Raw genomic sequence first — 21,225 nt, forward strand, 5'->3', positions numbered from 1 at the left:
CGGGAGAATGTCTCTTGGGCCTAGTGTGATTTGACTGAATGTTGAATGTTGTGTAGAAGTTATTGAGGTTCCCCATGATGTCATCCTCCTCGAGGAAAACCTCCCTCCTGTGGACAGCTGGAGTGGAGGTGGCCACAGGTCAGCTGGGCTTCCCCCTGGGGCCTGGTGTACGCCGACGCCCCTCCTCCTGCCCAGTCCCCAAGCGTTAACACAAGGCTCTCGGGATTGCGTAAGGGCCCCGCTTTGCTTTTCAGGGGTTTTCCATGTGGGGTTTTAGCCTCCTGCAGCACACAGCCCCAGGATTCAGCAGATTTCCTGGGAGAATCTGGCTGTGTTCTTGCAGTTCCCAAGTCTCTTCCAGCCAGAAGCTCTGCTGGCTTCTCATTCATCAGCGGCCGCCTCCGTGGGTGCTGAGCCCAATGCCGTGCGGCCTCCCACGGGGACAGTGCATCCACATCCCCAGCACAAAACTTCTGCGGAGGTGAGCTTACCTTCCCCAGGATCTAACCCTCCACTTCTCCTTGTTGAGCAGCTCTTTGCTGCCTTCCAGCAGATGATTCTGCATTTTATCCAGTTATTAAAAAATTGTTTTAGGTAGGAGTGCTGGCCTGCCAGAGTATTCCCTCCTTCTTGGAAGCAGAAGTCTCCTCTGTTTGCTTTTAGGGGTCATCCGTGTTACTGTGTTGCACTGTAGTTCAGTCGTTTCTCTTCAGGAATGAATATACGTAAATTTCCTTTTCCCTCATACTGTTGTTGATGGACATCTGGGTCATTTGCAGTTTTGGCCATTGGAAACTGCGCTGTTAGGACATGGTGCGTGCCCCCTTGTAGGCTCCTAGGCCTGGGGCTGTGTGCATCTGCACGTTTATGAGATAATGCCAGACTGTTTTCCAACTCACGCTTACTGCATCAGTGTGTGAGTCCCACCCGCTCCTTATCATTGCCAACACTTGGTATTACCAGGTTTCTTGATTTTATCTTATCTGGTGATAGATAGTGTGATTTTAATTTGCATTTCCCTGATGACTAAATATGTTGATTGAGATCTCATATTTTTAAAATCATTTTTGCTAAGTACCTGTGGAATTAAGTACTTACTGAGTCTTTTTGCGCGTTTTTGATATAGAACTATTTGTACTGTTTGGTGTATCCTAGATGCCAGTCCTCTGTCAGTGGCCAGAGTCGCTTGAAGCCTCTCTTCCTGCGTGGCTGCACGCTCAGGGGCAGCTTACGACCAGAAGCTCCACCCAGTCTCACCGTCCTTTCCTTCATGGTTACTGCTTTTTCCTCCTCTTTAAGGACTCTCTCCCTAGGTCAAGATCATGAACTTTTTCTGTCATCTTGGGAAAGCATTACCGTGGTTGCTTCTCAAGTTCAGATCCACCGTACGCCTGGAATTCTCTGCTTGTGGTGTCAGGTCGAGTCTCCAGTGCCACGTCCTTTCAGCAGACTGTCCTGTAACTTTAGAGAAGGCTCCTGCAGGGCCACTTTTCTCATCAGCTGAATTGTCCTTGCAGAGGTGGATCTGCTTTGGGGTTCTCTGTTTTGTTCCACCGACTTATTTTCTCTCCTTGTGTCATTACCGTCCTCTTTCAGTCTTCCTGTCTTGTTTTCTTTTCAGGAGTGGCTTGGCCGTTCTTGCCCCGTGTATTTCAGGTCAGTTTCAGAATCAGCATGTCAAGTGCCACAGACGCACCTGCAGAGAGTTTGCGTAGCATTGCTTTAAATCAGTTGAGGAGAATTAATATCTGTGCATTATTGAGTTGCTGGTCCACGAGCATGGTACATCCTTCCACTCATTTAAGTTTTTTTTTTTTCACTTTATCCCGATAATGTTTCAGAATTATTTGCTCTTTATTACTGATACATAGGAATCAACTGATGTTTGTGTGTTGATGCATCTGGCAGCCTTGCTAAATCCAAGAAATTTCTGTGTATACCATCCTGTCATCTGTGAAGACAGTTTTACTTATTTCCCATTGTTTGACCTCGTTGCCCCCTCCCCTTGTTGCACTGGTTAGACTTTCAGTAACATGCCAAAGGCAGGTGACCTTGACTTGCTTCTCTGCTCAGAGGGACACTTCCAACACCTGACTGCCGATACCACATTTCCTCCACCTTGTTAGAAACTCCCTTCCTTGGGGAAGTTACCTTTCATTTCATATTTAAGAAGGATTTTTAAAATCATGAATGATTGTTAGTTTTTTAAATTTTCCTTCTGTCTATTGAGATGTCTTTTATTTTTACCTTTAACCAGCTAATGTGGCAAATTATTTTGATTCTCTGTTAAATCTTTCTGCATTGCTGGAATAAAACTGACTTGGTCACGATGTATTATTCTTTTTGTATAGTGCCGAATTTGGTTTGGTAATCTTTATGTATTGCAGTTATCAACATCTCAAATTCACCTTTTTAAATAGGCGAAGGCAGCCATGCTTTGAGTTGACTGTTTTTCTCAATTATTTCTCAGATAACCCAGTTTGCCTATTCCATAATGTTGCACCTGAGTTTTAATATTATTTACAGTGAAATTTGAGCATTCATCCCAAGGGCATGTCTGCTTACCCTGCACGTGGCTGTGCCACAGGGACATGGGATGGGTCAGCTCATGGCGTTCGTGCTACTCCTTCGATACAGCACACAAGGCACTTGTGGTTAAGGCTGCTGTGTGTGTTGGGAGAGGACTTGGGTTTTTCTCTCCTCCTCCCCCATTATCACCCTTGCTTCTGAACACTGCCCAGATGCTTTTGGTCTTCTTTATTTCTCCTTCCTCAATAAAGCATCCTTTGCCAGGTACTCACCAGAGCTGGGTGCTGGGTGCAGAGGCTGCACACCAGGAAAGGAAGTGTGGTGGGCAGGACCTTTTCAGGCCACGGGCCTGGGGTCACTCCCCATGGACCCTTCCCCCCTCAGCAGCTTGTGACTCTGGGCAGGCTCCTTAAGATGGAGCTGAAGACATGGCCCACCTCATGAGTGGTTGCTAAATGAGTTGTATGCTGCTGTTACAAAAGATGCATATTTAATGCATTCTCAGTGCAGTGTTGGTTGGAAAAAGCAGGGTGAATTACAATCCCATTTCTTGAACACTACACATCCGTGTATGCGTGCGCGTGTGTGTGTGTTACAAATGCACACAGAAAGAACATTGACTATTTTCTCCTGGATTTTCTACATTCTAAATTTTCTGTATTGAAATTGTTTCATTTTTGTGTTGAGGAAAATCTCTGAGTTATTTAAGAGGCATCTGTGATGTTCATTACAGCATTATGCAGAATGGTTATCAGTTGGAAACCACCTGAATTTCCAGTGATGGGATGATGGTATGCAATGGGGTACAATGACTTCTGTAGTAAAGTGTTAATTACTAGTTTCCTAAATTTTACTTTGCTTAGTATTTTTATTTTATTTTAGGCAAACTGTGGAGTCGGAGTTTAAAGCTAGCTTATACTCTACTTAATAAACTGACTAGTAAGAATGAACCACTACTTAAACCTGGAGACAGAGTAAGTAACTACAATGTAACTTTATCAGAGTGAACAAAAACAGAGACTTGAAAAATCTGTTTCATTGAAATCAGTGTTCTGTCAGTTGGTTAGACTTACAGCATTGACACAAGGGATTTAAGTCAGCAATTCACAAATATTAAAGACAGAAAAAGTTTGTGATGATGTAGAGTAAAATGATTGTTTTTCTCTCCCTCATTGCCCATCCACTGAGTCTTCAAGTTCTTTTTTATTTGATTTCATATGTCGATGTTAAAATCTTAATCAAAATTAACATATAAATATTAAATTTCCAAAGCATAAATTTTGTGAATTATCTTTGACCTTATTTTGAAATCATATGTGCTTCATGTTAATCTCCTTCCCTATCCCGTGCCACCAGGCAACCCCTCTTATCTACGTGTCCAAACAAGATGCAAAGCCTCTAAAGCAGAGAATGCTGCTGAGAGTGGTTGACAGTAGCCTCATGTGGCTATTTCAGTTAACCACAGTTAAATAAAGTTGAAAATTCTGTTCCTCAGTCAAATGAGCTATATTTCAAGGGCTGAATAGCCACATGTAGCCAGTGGCTACCAAATGGACAGTGCAGAGATTGAACATTTCCATTCTTAGAAAGTTCTCTTGGGCAGCACTGTTCTGGGAAACTGAACCAGACTTGAGGACCCCAGGTACACTGGAAGGCCCAGGGTGGAAAACAGGAGATGGTGATGAGAATCAGCATCCTTACTGGGTCCCCGAGTGGAAAAGGTCACCCTTGGTCAGGTCACCCAGCAATGAGCCTGCCCTTTGACAGCTGTCATAGAGCTTAGTGCTTCACCCTTTAATAGGATCCAGTAGCCAGAGACATTTAAGAGGGACACTTTTCAGTGTGAAAGAAACCCACTAAAAGGAAAAGGGAAGAAAGAAAGAAAGAAGCAAAGAAACAAACTTGGAGGAAAGCTAGGCAGTGGAAGATATGGAAAACAAGTTGTTTAAAAATTTGTATTAACATACCTGGAGATCTGAGATGAAGATATTATTTCATAAGTCAAGAAAGGAATGCTAGTAGGAAAGACCAAGCTATGGAAAGTAGTAGAGAAAAACAGTGCAAAAATTAAAGGTTTGATCAAGAAGGCCCAACATCCGATTAATAGGATCCAAAAAGAGAAAGAACAGAGGTGGAGAATTTTAAATGCTAGTAATGCAAGATGACACCCTGGACCTGGAGAGCTTACGTGTTTCCAGAGAGAAGACTTGCAGGAAGCTCATAGATTCATGACACCCAGAATTGCATGATCCCAACAGGGGTGCAGAAGACACTCTCAGAGCTCCAGAAGGGAAGAAAGCAAGATGTGTACAAAGGATTGGCAGTCACAGTGGCTTTGGAGGTTTTCAGTGGTAATACTGAAAAAATAGTCGAGTGGTATCTTTAGAATTTCACAAGAAATACGGTTTTAACTTGCAGAGTTTCCCAAAGCATTTGACAAATGTGAGGGTTATGTGGCTATTTTTAGAAATGAGAACTCAGAAATATTTGCCTCCTGAGCACCCTTTCCTGGGAAGTTCCTAGAGGATGCATTTCAACCAAATGGAGGAGTATCCAAACAGGAGAGCCATGGTGGGGGTGGGCCCGGGATGGCCTCTGGCAGCCCCAGCAGGACCAGGAGGACAGAGGCCCTCGTGGGGTGGTCACAGCAGGTGAAAACCTCAGATTACCTGACTGGTGGCTATCTTGGAATAACATTGACAGGCATTTGACACACCTGGTGGAGCATTTGGGACAGATTCAACACTGCCTGTGTAGAAAGCAAAGTAGCTGTTGCCAGAGAGAAAGGAAATGTGTACTTGGCTAAAAAATATGAGCAGGAGGAGAATATTTTCCATATGTTGTGCTTTCAGTGATCCTGTAAGAATCTGTAATTTTTGTTGTGCCTTAGAATGAATCTGTAAGAATCACTTATTTTTCTTGAAAAAAAAAAATTCTTACAAGGATAAAGGCATACAGATATTTTCTTGACTTTTAAGAGAATCTGCATAGTTAGGTTAATTATAAAAAGATCAGTCACAGTGACTGAATTAAAGATCAGATTGGTGACAAAGTCAGTGTCCTATGATAGTATACTTCATAAAACTCTGTACTTAAATTCTCTAAAAACATATTTCCCATACCACAGGTAGCTTTGAGATTATAGATTAAAGTTCTGTGTCAACCACTATTAAAAATAACTTTTGAAGGAGAACGCTGCCCTTTCCAACAAATTTGTTAGAAACTTGATTTCTAGACCTCAAGTACAGAATAAGTATAGATACAGCTTAAATTTTGTCTTACGAAACAGGGTTATTAGTTATTCATTGTTTTACATTTTCAAAAGCCCTGTGTTAATGGTCTACACAATTAAATACCATTCTAACTTATCTCTTATGGTTTCACATGCAATTATTATAATATCTGCAGCTTACTGAAATGATATTTTTCATAAAGAGACTTTGATTTAACCAGATATTGTAAAAAATGGAAATTGAGATGGGGAGAGTTAAGGGGGAGGAATGCAAGAGAACTAAGAACTTGTCTTTAATAATGGGAAATAAAATAGGTATCTAAATTTTTTTTAAAAATTAGTAATCATAATCTTTGAAGATATGATAATAAATCGCAAAAGATCTAAAAATATTTTTAGAGTGGCTGCCTGGGGGAGTGAGGAAGGTGGAGCATGGGGCTGTTGTGTTTCATTAGTACTTTTGTTGTTTTAGCTCCTGTGGTGTGTGTGCATAAGTGTGTGTGTTATGGGTAAAATAGAGCCTGTAATTTGAACAGTGGCCACTGGGTGACCAGGTGGTGACTGTCAGCTGCACGGTCAGTGCCCCCACTCTCTGTTGGTACATGAAGAGCTGTTCCAGCACAACTTTGGTGCTGGGATTTTGTCTTTTAGAAGGCATTATCTTAGATGTAATTCCTTCTCTCCTTTCATGTCGGTAAAGGTGTTTCTCACCTGAGCCACTGGGTGGCGGGTGATGGCCCCGTCACTCATGCCCTGATAGCTGCAGACCCATGTCGGATTGCCCTTTAAAACCCAGAAATTTAAACTGTTTTGTTATATGTGGAGTGAAGTGACCGCAATCTGAAAACTATTCATTAAGACTTATGTGAATGAGGAAATTTAAGGGCCAAGAATTAACCCCCAAATTAGATTTCCTGAAATGAATCTAGAATTTCTAAATTCCATCTAATCACAGTGTCTGGAAGTTGAAATGCCTGGAGTCACTTGTGACTGGGTGTCTTTGTTGTCCCTTCACGCTGTTTTAGGTGGCGCTTGTATTCCCCAACAGCGACCCTGCGATGTTCGTGGTGGCGTTTTACGGGTGCCTCCTGGCGGAGCTGATCCCTGTCCCTATGGAAGTGCCACTCACGAGAAAGGTTCCGTCCGTGAGATTCTTTTCTGAAATTGACCTGCAGGGCGTGGGGTGGCAGAGGAGAGGCTCACGGTGGGGGTGCTGGGGGCAGCGAGACGTGCGCCCAGGACAGTTCCCAAGTGTCTTGTCAGGTGGAGCTGTTACGTCACCTGTTCGAGTTTCCGAACCGAAAGGACAAACATTTTTTCTTCTAATCAATAGAATTTGTGATTAGATAAGATTTTGTTAAACTTTCCCCCCAAACCACTTGTTTGCTGATATTAATCTTCATTTCTTAGGGATAAAAAAATCATCCTGTGATGTGTTGTAGCTCATCTCTCGGGGTACTTTTGAATAGACAAGATAAAAATTTCCTTGTGTTTCTGTTGTCTTACATGTCAGCAAGCAGCTTTTATTACTGACAAATCAATATGGGATGCCTGCTATCTAGGCAGACATAATTTTTAAATATAAACATAGGTAATCTGATTTTTGAAAAATACATAATTTCAAGAGTAGACTAGGTATTTATTTTAGAAAACTGGTGTTTCCTGTCAGCCTATCCCAGTTTTCAGGCAATTGTTAATGTAAACGTCATCAACAACAAATATTCAAAAGCCCCTGAAGTACAATTTGCAAATAAAACATACCAGTATATATAAAAGGATAATGTATGATGAGCAAATATTTGGATATAATGATTCTTAGGAAAACATTTTACTGGAAATCTGTCAGTGACAAAACTTTATGAGGGACATGCATAACAGAAGCTTGACTCGATGAAGATGTACTATGTCTCTGCATGGAAATAACTAATATTGTTGAAAGGTTAGGCTCTCCAAATTAATCTGTAAATTTCAAATGTAATTTCAATTAAAAATGTTATCGCTGTCATTTTTGGAGTTGATAAAATGCTTCTCAGTGTCGTTTGCGAGAATAAACTTTGAGAAATTAGTCCATTAGCCACAGCCTTATATTTCATTTCAAAAACAAAACAAAAATTTATTTTAAATTTAAAACACCATGTTTTAATTTCTTGAAAATATGGCATGTGCCTATAGAAGGATTGAGCTGTTCTGGACGTTTTGCTGAGTGTGAGTGAGAGCCTGCTTTTGGTGCATGGGCCGGAGCGGTGAAGGTTTTGGCGTGTGGTGTCGTGGGGACGTCTCATGGTGCCCTGCTTTTCCCCTCCAGGACGCCGGTGGCCAGCAGGTTGGGTTTCTGCTGGGCAGTTGTGGAGTTGCCCTGGCCCTGACCACAGAGGCTTGTCAGAAAGGCCTGCCCAAAGCACCGACTGGAGAGGTGGCGACCTTCAAAGGTGGGGTCTCCTATGGGCAGGGGAAGCCAGAAGCCAGAAGTGCGATTGAGCGCTGGTTAAGCTGTGCCCTAGAGGCAGACTTCTCCAGGCATTAGACAGTATGGCGTCTGGTGGGTCTTCACCAGAAGCGAGGACTTGTTCAAGCCCCTGGTGTATTTCAGCTTTCATGGGTGACAGTAAGCCCGGCTGCTTATGAGTGTCTAGAGCTGCACCGTCCAGTACGGTGACCAGGGGCCACATGTAGCTATTTAAGTGTAAGTTAGTTAAGGTTAAGACTGAACGAACGTTGAGTTCCTCAGTCGTCCCAGCCATACTTGGAGGCCTTGGCAGCTGGAGGGCACCGAGCTGAGCTGCAGGCTGGGGCGCTGGCTCCGTCCCAGCCTTGCTGTCTGCTGCCGGCAGGTTGGCCCCCCGTGGCCTGGCTGGTGGTTGATGGGAAGCACCTGGCAAAGCCCCCCAAGGATTGGCACCCACCAGCTCAGAACCCAGGGGCCGGGACCGCCTACATCGAGGTAAGGCCCTCCCCGAGCATCTCCCACAGGCCTGGGTTTTGTTTTCCCTAAGAGTTCATGCTGCCTTTTATATATAGATATTTTTTAATCTTTTTCAAATTTCACTCTGACCTAATTCATCCCTCACTGTCCCCCCATCAAATAAAATGAACTGTGAACTAGATGGTCAACAGCTTCTTCTTAAAATTCCATCAGCTCCTATTCTGTCTCCTGTCACCTCTAGAAATATTACATGAGATCTTTTTCTTAAAAATGTTTAGTATAAAACCAGCAAAGAAGGCAGCACCATGGGAATCACCGTGTCTCACGCATCTCTGTTGGCACAGTGCCGTGCTCTGACCCAGGCATGTGGGTACTCAGAAGGTAAGGGCTGCTGGGGGTCGGTGTGGGGGCCCCAGATGGACAGCCCTAATCCTCGCTCCCCAGAATCCGCTGTGGGGTCTCCAGGGTCCTGTTGGCTTCAGTTGGCACGAAGGGTCTCACTGCAGAGCCCAGGCAGGCACTGCCCGATTCTCTTACGAACGGTTCTGGGTTTACAGGGCTCCCCAGTGGGCAGGCACAGTCTCTGATGTGGCTCGAGCTGCAGCACAGTCTGCATTGCGTTATCTCATTCAGAATGCAGCAGCCTCTCCTGGCACACAAGTCAGAGTTTTCCCCTTTCCACATCTGCGTCCTTCTCCTGTGGGCCTCGCATTGCCGTGACCGTGGTAGGGCCAGACTCGCTCACTGCCCCCAGGTCTCTGTCCCATTGAGCCAGGGCATGGTGCTGGGGGCCCTTGGGACCCGTCTGCTTGGTTACACTCCTTGGGTGCACGAATGGGCAGAAGGGAGATGGTGGGAGCTACTGATCTTAGGAAGGAGATTTGCATCCAGGGTTTCTTGAAAGGACACTAGCCTCTGGGGCATGAGAGAAGGAACTGAAGAATAAAAATATCCCTGACAATTCCTTATCCCCAACTTTTTATTCTGAAAAGAATATTTACCTAAAACATTTTATTAAAATACATAATAATGCCTTATACAGATTCTTAGGTATAAGGTGTTCCCGAGGGTTTCAGATCAGCATAGTTCTATTTCGGTCCAAAATTGAGTGCCGGGGCTTTTAGAGGGCTCTTCAGTAGTTTAAACATCTTTGTCTACTTTCAGCTGAAACATTAACAAATGTGCTGGACTTCAAAAGGGATGCCGGCCTGTGGCACGGAGTGCTCACGGTGAGTGCTGAGCTACGTCATTGAACGCTGGGGAAGGGCTTCTTTGGGGAAGCTCGTGCCAGCCCGTGTTAGAAACGCACCCGCTCTGTTTGGCCTGGACACTTCTCAGGCAGCTCGTTCCTCCCGCAGAGTGTCATTAACAGGATGCACGTGGTCAGCGTCCCCTACGCACTGATGAAAGCCAACCCGCTCTCCTGGATCCAGAGTGTGAGCTCGTACAAAGGTAACGGAAGCCTTCCATGGAGACGGCTTGAACTAATCTTTCATGATTAAGAAAAAATGAAACAACAGTGCAAAATGCAGATGTAGCTGCAGAGCCCTGCACGGCCAGTGGTCAGCCGGCTGCTGTGTCCTTGCCTGCTCCTCTCAGTCCTGCTTCCCAGACACCTTCCTGCAGGTACGGCCAGTTCCTGCCTGCAGGTTGTCATGGGGCCTGACTGAGTCAGGAAGTGCCCGTGACTGAGCCTTTTTCTGCAGGACCACAGGCTCCCAGTGTTGGTCTTTTTTGAAATTTCTGTTGTGATCACATCAGTGCTTCTTAGTGTTTGAAATGGTTTTAATGTGATGTTAATGCTTTTCAAGCCACCAGTAGCAAAGCTGTATATTTCAGCGAAACCCACTTTTGGAGGCCAGTCACGGCACGCCTCAGCTGGCAGGTCCGTGGCGTGGACGTGGCTGGGTGGACAGCACCCCCCACGGCCCCTGCAGCTGGCCCTGACCTGTCCTGGCTCTGCTGAGTGTGTGCTCAGGTGTGGGCTCCGGTCTCAGAGCAGACGTTCAGTCCGTTTCACAGAGGAAAAGCGGGGCAGCGAGGGGTGGCGCAGGGCAGGTGCCCCCCAGTAGGGTCACAGCCAGGGTGGTGGCCTGCTGCTGTCCATGCAGATCCCGGGGTCCCAGGGTGGCCCCTCTCCTCCTCTTCCCCCTCTTCCTCCTCCCTCTCCCCCCTCCCCTTTCTCCTCCCCCTCCTCCCTCCTCCCCTTTTCCTCCCTCCTCTTCCTCTCTCCGCCTCCTCCCACTTCCTCTAGGCTCCCAACCACACAGCTCACCAGGTGAGCATGAGTGCTTTCCTGCAGCATGAGCAAAAGGGCGCGTCTCTAAAACAGGGTCAACAACTGCAGGGGAAGAAGGAGGAGGAAAACAACACGTTGGTATGAAAAGGAGCAGTAGAGAGCTTCTGAAAAAAAATAAAACTGCAAATGGGTTGGAGTTTACTGTGCCTAAGTGACCCCCAGAGTTGATTTTTAAGTAGAGTGGGGTTGGGATGTGTCTTGTCTCCTAGGGCTCCTGTGACAGCAGAACCACAGTGTCTCGGTTCGGGAGGCCAGAAGGCCACAGTGTGTGGCGTCCGCAGGCCGCGCCCCTCGGCCGTGGAGTCTCCCTTCCTCCACCACGTGGCTGGGTCCAGATTTCCTGTCCTTAAAAGGACCTGGTCATAACGGTTAGGGCCGGTCTCAGCCTGACCAGGAGCATCTCCAAGGTTTCCAGAGGGGGTCACTTTCTTGGGCCCCAGGGCGGGGACAGACGTGCCTCCCTGAGGGAGGCAGAGATGTTAGGGGCTGCAGGGCTGCCGAGTGTCCGACGCCACCCTCCCCTCCATCCCCCGCAGCCCGGACTGCCCTGGTGAAGTCCCGCGACATGCACTGGTCACTCTTAGCCCAGCGGGGCCAGAGGGACGTCAGCCTCAGCTCCTTGCGCATGCTCATCGTGGCAGACGGCGCGAACCCATGTGAGTCACCAGCTCTGGCCGAGGGGCCCTCCCCTCCGCTGTTGGCTAAAGTGGAATATCGTGGGAAACAAAATACAGGAGTTTTAATAAATACGCTGCGATGTGCTTTAACGTAATCTCTCGTTGGAGGCACTGGAATGTCTCGTGCACATTATGAGATCAACAAATTTTAAAGCAATTTAACACAATTGATGAGAGGTATGTGCCTTAATGAAACAGTATCTTTTTAAGAAATTACCAGAATGTAGCTATTTCCCTCCTAGGCCTCCCGCCCTTGGGTCTCGTGCCCCACGTGCCCATCAGCTCTCTCTGCCCGATGTTGTTTCCCCCATGCTTGCCTGGCTGCTGCCACTCACACCCCGTGTGAACTCACCACCCGGGGCTCTTGTCAGTCACAGGCCGCGGGGTGGCCACGGTGTGTTACATTGGGGCAAGACTGTGTGTGAATGGAGAGGGCCTTATCTCATTAACACATGGGGTGGGGAGAGTGTTTAAAAATAGACTTTTTATGAGAAATTTCCAATTTCTTACTTGTTGGTAGTTTGCACATGCATCGTATGTCAGTTTCATGTTAACAACCCCACCTCTCTGCCCATAAAGCATTTCACCGTGTGCCACCCAGAAATGTTACGTTATAATGGATTGAAATGCAGAATAGAAACGCCGGGTTCCAGCATGTTGCCATCAGGCTTGATGCCGTGGCATCCCACCTGCAGGCCTGTTCTCCAACGTGTCCTGTTCTGTGCTCCCCTCTCACGTGCAGGGTCTGTGTCATCCTGTGACGCGTTCCTCAACGCCTTCCAGTCCAGGGGCCTGAGGCCAGAGGTCATCTGTCCCTGTGCCAGCTCTCCCGAGGCCCTCACAGTCGCCGTCCGCAGGTAACTCAGTCCCTGCTGCCCCGTAGGTGCATGGAGTTGAGTCCCTGTCACACATTTGTCTTTCCAAACAGTGGGAATCAGGAAGCCCTGTATCAGCATGCTTAGCTGTTTCTCACACTTGGTATAGCACTTGCTCTGTGCTGACATCGTCCCTCGTCCCTAGTCCCATCGCACAGAGGCTCACCCCTCACCAATCCTTGCCCCAGCCCAGCCCAGCCTCTGCCTCCACAAGGCCCGAGGGCTCCTTGTGGGTGGAATTGAATGAGCAAGGTGGTGGGGTTTTGTCTTAGACACAGGTGCCTGTCTGCTGAGGTGTCTGTTCCATGAGGGTGTTTGTGTAGTAGTGTTGTGTTCTCTGTGCCGCCATTGGCCACATCTCCTGCATCACAGCCCCGGTGAGGGTTGGGGGGACTTCCTGGGGTCCTGCAGTATGTCAGCTTGTGGTTCCCCATCTCTGTCCTTGGCCGTGGCAAGCACTGTGGCCGGGGAACAGTTCTCCTGCGGAGGCGAGACAGGTCCGTGTGTGGAGAGGCGCGCTGGCCACGGCTGCTCTCCGGGCGGGGCCCTCGGTGTGGGTCTGTTCCAACCTGAAGGGCCCGCTGGGTGGCCCCAGAGGCTGCCCTGAGCCCGGTGTCGCCCGGCTCTCCTGCACACGCCGTTCCCCTGGGGCGCCTCCTCCAGGCGTTTCTCACTGTCCTTGCCTTCTGCCCCGAGCACCCTCGCGCTCCTACCTGGGACTGTCCGGTGGGTGAGTCATGTGTTTGCCGTAGATGTGGCTTCTGGGTTAATTTTCTGTCCTCAATGCAGTCATTAGAAAATGAGTCTCAGAAGTACAGTCTTGTATTATGTCTGTGTACATAAATAGTGCACGCTTACGTGGATGCACATGTGACGCAATCTTAAATTTAGAATTAAAAATTATACCTTCATTTTTCGCAAACTGTAGATTATTCTTTGTTCTTCTGCTCTGTGGTGTTCTGTTTTGCTTGACAGTACAAGTTTTCTCTTACTGGAGAAAATATTGTCCTTTGTTTCTCAGTTCTCCACTTGCTGTTGCTGCATAACCAATCACTCCCAAATGCAGGGGCTTCCAGTGGCAGCACTCGTTTATTCCCTCATGCTTTCTGTGGGTCAGGAGTTCAGAAAGGTCTCTGCTGGGTGGTTCTGGCTTGTGATGAGATGGTTCTGGAGCTGGAACCATGGGAGGCCAAGACAGCAGGGGCTGGCTGGCTGTTTTTCCCCGTTTACTTAGTCTCGGGGCCTCTCCCTCTGATCTCCTGGAGTGGGCTGGTTTGTGCTTCCTTGCGGTGTCGCAGCTTCTGCAGCATCTTACCACTTACCTGGTTGCACACGACTCCAGCCAAGTGTTCTGAGTTGAGTCACCTGACATGGCCTCGTCTCGGGAGTCACATGGCGACTTGGCCATCCCAAACAAGGGGAGAGAACACAGACCCCACCTCTCAACGGAGGAGCATCAGAGTCACATTGTGGGAAGAGCATATGGGCTAGAGAAACTTGCAGCAAGAGTGCGGTGCGGAGTGGAGGGTAGTGACTTTGGTACAGTTGTCTGCAGCAGGGCTAGCTCAGCACCGAGTCATCCTGCCACTTGGTACAGTCAACCTGCAGCTCCACACTGAGTTCTCTGCAGTTGGGCGAGCTCAGCACTGAGTTGTCTGTAGCAGGGCGAGCCTTCAGTCTTGCTTCCAAATGGATGTTGTCGACATTCTCTTCAGCATAATCTGGTAGTTGTTTCCGCTTTGTAGGCCACCTGATCTGGGAGGACCTCCTCCAAGAAAAGCAGTCTTATCGATGAATGGCCTAAGTCACGGCGTGATCAGAGTTGATACTGAAGAAAAGTTGTCAGTTCTCACTGTTCAGGACGTTGGCCAGGTGGTGCCCGGAGGTAAGGCTGGCGCCCGAGCGCCTCAGCCCTGCGGCCTCGTTCAGGGCACCCTAGAAGCACACAGATGGGGTTTTTTGTTGTCTCTCTCCCCTTGCATCACGTTTAAAGATGAGCTAAAACACGGGGTCGTGTGCATGGCCTGCAGGCCTGACACTAACACTCCGCGGCCGGAGCCGCCTTCCCTGCTCTGCGTGCGTCGGGCGCTTCCTCCCGCACCGTTCCGTGGCCTCTGAGGGAAATGATGCTCTGTGTGTAGGAGCCTAACAGTAAGGGCTTCCCAGAAATTCCCATGGGCTCCGAAAAGGTTAGTTGGTTTTTTTTTTAATGTATCTTTTTTTTTATTGTTGTGGAATGTAACATATATACATAGACATGACAGCTTTCCAAGTGCAATTTAACAAGTAGTTAGAGAACAAATTTCAAAGAACATTAAAAGTTACAGTTCCACAGTTTCAGTTATTTCCTTATTGTGAAATATAACATATATACAAAAAGGTAGTATCTTTCAAAGTACAATTTAACAAGCAGTTATAGAAAATATTTCCAAAGTTGTAGTACCATAGTTTCAGTTATTTCCTTATCGTGAAATGACGAAAAGGAGGAAAAGAAAGGCAACGGAATAAGGTTCCAGTGGTTAAGAGATTTCAAATAGAGTTGAGAGGCTGTTCTGGAGGTTATTCCTGTGCAAACTTAGGCTAGATATGCCAAATGACCACAGTTTGATAAGCCCAAGTCAACAGTAGTCCCAAAAACCCAAAAGCACACACGGATACCTGTCTGAGACTCTATAAAGGTTTCACTCACTGAGTTTATTCTTCAGAAACTTAAATCCTCCAGAGACCTCCTATGCCAGCTAAGTCCCCAAACCCAGAGGCTATAGCCTCTTCAAGAACATCAACCAGATGTGCCCCTTTTTCCATAAAGTTGACACCCTTTTTCAACATGAACATGTTAGGGTGGTCACTGCCTAGACACCCCTGAAGATCAGGACAGTGATTCAACTAGAAGAAGGGGTAGCAACAGACAAGATGAAATTTAACAGAGGATTATGAATACTGAATCTCTATATCCTTTTTCTTAGTTGCTGGGGTATTAGAATAGCTAAAAGGAAAGCATTGAAATGGTGGAACTATAACACGTAGCATCCTTTGAAATTTGCTCTATAGCTATTGTTAAATTGTAGTTTGAAAGCCATCACCTTTTTGTATATATGTCATATTTCACAATAGGGTTAATTTTATGTTAACAGCAGGTTCAGGCGGGTGGGGGGATGTGCTCAGTGCTGACCTGAAGCCGCCCCCCTGCCGCTCTGGGTCCCCACCCCCATGACAACCTCTGGACCCATTTTGGTGACTCCATCCCCCAGCCCAGGCACCCCATTCCCGCCGCTGCTGTGGCTGCAGGGAGGCCACCTGGGGCACAGGCACCTGGTGACCTGGCCTCGCCTCTGCAGCATGGGCAAGAAGCCGGGCCAGGGGGCTCTAGAGTGAGACCCCTGGGGCCTAACCCAAGCTCTTGGCCCAACAGTGCCTGACCCACAGGTTTCCACACAGAATCTGGGGCCTCTTTGAACAGGACTGGAAATTTTAAGCTTTGATTGCTAGCTCTACCTTTTTAGTAATATGAATTTTACATTTTTCTCTATAATTCTATCAAAAAAAAAAAAAAAGGAATCATCAGTCTTTGTGTAGTATGCTTTGAACTGGAGAATAAAACATTTTTACAAAAGTGAAGATTGGTGGCCTTGTTATTTTTATTTGTTATGAGGAAAGTATAGTGAATTCTTAAGACTGGTGAAAAACTGTTGGGGTGACTATTTGGAGTAAAGGCGTGTGTGTGTAGTGTTGTGCTTTCCTTTAACGTAAAGGTGGAGCAGGATGGCCGCACAGGCCCCTCCATGGCCAGGACCCACCTGTGCGCGTTGAGGCCCCAAACGGGGAGCCCCGTTGCCGTCTTGCCCCCGCCACCCTCTGTGCAGCCCCTAGGTGTGCACTCACCATGTGTGGGGAGCGTTTTGTGATCTGGAGTCAGGGTGTCTGTCGCTGTTGTAAACCTATGCACACGGTTGCCTGGGCCTAGAATCAGAATCCGTACATGGAGCTGCTGCCTGGCTGGGTGAGGAAGTGCCTAAAGAACTGCACGCTGCATTTAGCTGGTAATTTCCAGCATCCTCTCCCAAGTCTTCTGGCTGACCTGTAGCAAACAGATGACGGAAGCCTCTCCTTTCCCTTCCTCTTGCTTATGGGAGCTTCTGACAGGAAATGAGCATCTCAAGTTTCGAGAAGGAAGAATATTTACCCAAAACATTTGATTGAAATATATAATGCCTTATACAGTTTCTTGGAAGATATTTGTGAGGTTTTCAGATTAGTGATGAACTGGAGGAGGCCACAGCACAGGGGTGGGGGGAGTTTCCATTAGGCTCTAGAGGCCACACGTCAGGTGGGTGGGTTGTTGGGTTCTAGAGGCCATGCATACAAGGCGGGGAGGAGCGAATGTCTGTCAGGCTCTAGAGGCCATGGCATGTGGGGGCGTGTTGAGCTCTAGAGGCCACGCATACAAGGCGGGGAGGGGCGAATGTCTGTCGGGCTCTAGAGGCCATGGCATGTGGGGGCGTGTTGAGCTCTGGAGGCCATGCGGCGGGGAGGGGTCCATCAGGCTCCAAAGCAGGAGCCGGCCTCTAAGGCGGACTGTATGAAGGCGACTGTGATGTGTCGTCCCGTGAGCACCACACATGGAGTTGAGTGTGCAGGAGTTGCAGCCGTAGAGTGTGTGCCTGAGTGAATATTCTGTCCGTCTCAGATCATCACGAGTGGTGGTGTGCTTTTTCACCACTCACGTTGGTTCTGTGAATGTAACATGTAAAATACAGAGGTGTGCACCCCAGTAGGATGTGTCTTGCATGCCCTAAAAGTCCTTACTGCAGAGACGATGTTTCATTTCTCTAACTGCAGATGTAGCAGCAAGTAAATATTTGTAAATGATCCATTTACGTGTGATGTTTGTTTATGATATTGAGGTGTTTTTTTTCTTTTTTTAGCTAGTGTGTGTGTTGTAAAGGTAGAAGGCACCCCTTACCTTTGTAAAACGGATGAAGTTGGAGAAATATGTGTCAGTTCCGGCACCACTGGCACAGCCTACTATGGACTGCTTGGGATCACGAAGAACATATTTGAGGTTTGTGCCTTTCCCTGACCTCCCGAGCATGTGCCCCTGGGTGGAGCCCGTGGCATGTGGGAAGGGCACCCCGGGGAGGGCAGGGAGGCACCGCGGGAATCCAGTTGACTTAGTACGACTGTAGGAGAAGCCCGCTCTGTGCTGTTGTTGGATCTCTGTATTGACGCTTTTCAGTGTCAGCTTGTGAGCTCCAACTCTGTAGGCTGGGCCCCGGGCCAGGCACTCGGGATACAGAGGTCAAAGGCACAGGGCCATCTAGACAGAGCTGTGGGTACTCAGAGCAGCATCTTGCACCAGCCAGCAGAGGCCCCAGGACCCCTCCACACAGACCCCAAGTCGTGCCCCTTGGCCTGAGCCCTGCATCCCCAGCTGCACAAATGTCGGTGCTCTTGCCTCTTTGGGATGGGAGGCCCTGGGGGCGCTGTGGGCCCAGCCTGATGTCCACTCTCGGCCCTGTGCAGACCACCCCAGTCACTGCAGCAGGAGCCCCTGTCTCCGACAGGCCCTTCACCAGGACAGGACTGCTGGGCTTCATCGGGCCTGTAAGTATGGCCTGAGATCCAGGCCGCAGCCGGGCAGGAGGGCATTTCACGTGCCCTCCCCAGACCAGCAGGGACATGGCTTGTCTCACCACAGTCGGGTTCTTGCCCCTGCCCCAGCACTTCACCTGTAAGCAGGGTCAACCTGCAGACCACACAGGTAATGAGTGGGCACTCTGGGGGCACAGGCCCCCCTCAGGGTGGGCAGGCCCGGCTGGCTGCACCTGGCAGGGAGCTCAGGCTTTCAAAATAAATATAAAATAAACACAAAGGTGTTTGTAAAACCATAGCCCAGTGGTTCTCTGGCAACGTCTGGAGACATTTTGGTTGTCACACTTGGGGGTGGGGGGTGATCCTGACAGCGAGTCGGTATCTAGAATCAGGGACCCCGTAAAACACCTTATGATGAACAGAACAGACCTCCCAAGGGGCTTGTTGGCCAGAACATCTCTGGTGCTGAGTTTGGGAAGCCTGCCCTTTCCCCACTAGGATTCAGAGTCTGCTCACGCACCGTCTCATTGCCCCTCTCCAGTGTTGGTGCCTCTGGGCCTTTGTCACGCAGAGCCCACCCCAAGTGCCCCTGTGGTGGTGCGTGTCACGCCCCGGCTCTGCTGTGACGGGTGTGACTCTTCACGTGTGTTAGCCCATCCTGCTGGGTGAGCGGAGCGCTGACTGGCGCCCTTGCCCTCAGGACAGCCTGGTCTTCGTCGTGGGCAAGCTGGACGGGCTGATGATGGTCGGCGCACGCAGACACAGCGCAGATGACGTGGTGGCTACCGCCCTGGCCGTGGAGCCCATGAAGTTTGTCTACAGAGGCAGGTGATGCGCTGGCGGGTCCCTTCTCTGCTCAGAGCTGGGGAAATCTGTCTGCACAGGGAGGAAAGCCAGGAAGTTTGAATATGCAAAACCTAAACATTTCTGTACATCAGAAAAAACTCGTAAGGAAAGAGACATTTGCAGTAAGGGTGGCAGACACAGCATCCTCGCCATCAAGAGCTCACCTGATCACCTAAGAAAATAGGGAAATCAGCTCTGAGTGGGCTGTGAGACGAGGGACAAACCAGCCCACAGGGGAAGGGGACTGGCTCAGCTCCCTGATAATCTTGGAAGTGCAAATTGAAACAGCAGAGCGTCATTTCCTCTATGAAATCACTAGAGGTAACGCTCGTTGCTAAGGTTTCCTGCGACACAGCACCCCACATGGTAACTGGTGATAAGAGTCCACCTTCCCCAAGTTTTATTACTGCCTTAGGGACCCCCGATTCCCTTGAGCAGATCCTTTGCCTCTGGGACCAGGCCAGGCCGGCAGAGGGCTAAGAGGCTCCCTGCAGCCCACCGAGCTGTGTGCCCTGGGGGAAACGTCCTTCTCCTGACCGGTCGGCTCAGCGGGGCCACCTCTCCAACTTATTCCCACGGTGCCTTTTCTTCCCAAAAAGTCTGCGTGGCTCTTACAGAAAGCTGGGAGTGGGCTCCTCTGCCTTTGCCCCAGCAGATCAAGGAGTAGAAAGCTTAAAGAACAGTGAAAAATTCGGGAGGGCTGCAGGAGGGATGAGTCCCTCCACGAGCCGACTGTGGGGAGGGAGGCACATGGAGAGGAGGAGCGAGTGCAGCTGCTGAGGAGGCAGGAGGTGGAGAGTTCCCTGGATTGAGGACAGGCCACAAGGCCAGTCTTGTGTTGAGTTTAGTGACGTTCTCAGGAAGAGCGAGCGGGAAACCGCGGGCAACGCTGTGTGCCTTGTACTTCCCAGCAGTGTGGGGCTGATGCGAGAAGGTAACAGCTGAGTAACGTTTTTTAGTTTTTAAAAGAAACCTCGAACCTAGAAATTTTATATCCAAGTAAATTGTCATTAAAATGTGCAATTGTAATAAAAATATTCTTGCACATACAAGTTTCAGAAGTTTGACGCAAGAAGACCCATATTGAAAACACTTTCAGACAAGGGACTAAGAGAAACAAATTCAAGCAGTGCTTCAAAATATATGAAAGTAAGGAAAAGTAAATACTTGATGAAGTTTGCTGTGTAAAAGAATGTGTGTGTACCAGCCCAAGGGAAGAGCCAGAGAAGGCGTTTCTGTAGTGACCAGAATTAGGATAGTAGACGGCACTTCATGGGTTTGGGGGGAGACCAAGTTCATGTCTCACAAGGGAAAAAATAGAGATGTCCACTCAGAGTCTAGAAGGAGAGAACAGCAGTGGACGTAATAGTGGGACACGTTGGCGCCCTTACACTGAAACAGAAACTAGTCCAATAGGCCAATGACCATGAGCGTGAATGGACTAACTCATGAGTTGAAGACAGAGATTTAATCAGCTGGATTAAAAAATTATAATTAATTGAACTTCTAGACAAAGACTTATGCATGAAGAAATTTATCATGTTTAGTATTAGAATTAAGCAAAGTTTTCTTTTAAAAATATGTCTGGGTTGATTTGCTTTTCCCAGTAGTCCTCACTGTTTTTGTGAATTGAAACTTATTTCAGCCATAGTGGAGGAGATTAAAATGACTGATTACTTTATAAATTCTTATAAAGGAGCCCATATTTTACCTTTGTATTTTCAAATATTGAAATAGCCCATGTCTTTTCATTTTAAGTGAAAATGAGCGTCTGTGTCGTCTGGTTTCCTTTTGCCATGCAGTCATTTTTGTTGTCATCCTCTGCTTCAGGATAGCAGTGTTCTCTGTGACGGTTCTTCGTGACGACCGCATCGTCCTCGTGGCCGAGCAGCGGCCTGACGCCTCGGAGGAGGACAGCTTCCAGTGGATGAGCCGCGTGCTGCAGGTGGGCCCCACCCGCTCTCCTCTGGCCCTTCTGGCGTTTGCACTGTGTGGCTCAAGTGAACCTCTCCACGGTTTATTTTTCCAGTGTGTGTGGTAACCCCATTCCGTTCCTTCTAGTGCAGAGAGACTTCCTCTCCCCACCCTCCACCCGTCTCTTTCTCCAGCTTGGTTTTTGAAAGTTACACCTTTTTAGAGCCTGCTGAGCCATTGCTCCGTGTTGGAACTATTGGGTTTGGCTTACTGAGCGCCTGTAACTCACTGACATGAGGGGCCCTACTGCATCCTACCACTGCTTCTGCACAGTCAGC

The 21,225-nt window shown here is 48.2% G+C and overlaps 1 protein-coding gene across 6 annotated transcripts in view; it reads left to right on the top strand.

The window, feature by feature from the left end:
- DIP2A (disco interacting protein 2 homolog A) overlaps window positions 1-21,225 on the top strand; it is a 123,842-nt gene that overhangs the window by 65,327 nt on the left and 37,290 nt on the right. For 3 of the 6 annotated variants that reach the window (XM_037829979.1, XM_037829965.1, XM_037829995.1), the window contains 14 exons: window positions 3,412-3,503; window positions 6,787-6,906; window positions 8,067-8,190; window positions 8,593-8,702; window positions 8,963-9,065; window positions 9,849-9,913; window positions 10,043-10,136; window positions 11,520-11,639; window positions 12,403-12,517; window positions 14,281-14,420; window positions 17,461-17,597; window positions 18,059-18,139; window positions 18,828-18,955; window positions 20,804-20,918. In XM_037829979.1, the coding sequence (XP_037685907.1) occupies window positions 3,412-3,503; window positions 6,787-6,906; window positions 8,067-8,190; window positions 8,593-8,702; window positions 8,963-9,065; window positions 9,849-9,913; window positions 10,043-10,136; window positions 11,520-11,639; window positions 12,403-12,517; window positions 14,281-14,420; window positions 17,461-17,597; window positions 18,059-18,139; window positions 18,828-18,955; window positions 20,804-20,918 (1,544 nt within the window). Of the gene's footprint in view, window positions 1-3,411; window positions 3,504-6,786; window positions 6,907-8,066; window positions 8,191-8,592; window positions 8,703-8,962; window positions 9,066-9,848; window positions 9,914-10,042; window positions 10,137-11,519; window positions 11,640-12,402; window positions 12,518-14,280; window positions 14,421-17,460; window positions 17,598-18,058; window positions 18,140-18,827; window positions 18,960-20,803; window positions 20,919-21,225 lie in introns of those variants that run through there. The other 3 variants (XM_037829971.1, XM_037830004.1, XM_037829986.1) reach the window with 3 other exon arrangements.

This window comes from Choloepus didactylus, chromosome 1, assembly GCF_015220235.1.
Source record: "Choloepus didactylus isolate mChoDid1 chromosome 1, mChoDid1.pri, whole genome shotgun sequence".
NCBI lineage: Eukaryota > Metazoa > Chordata > Mammalia > Pilosa > Megalonychidae > Choloepus > Choloepus didactylus.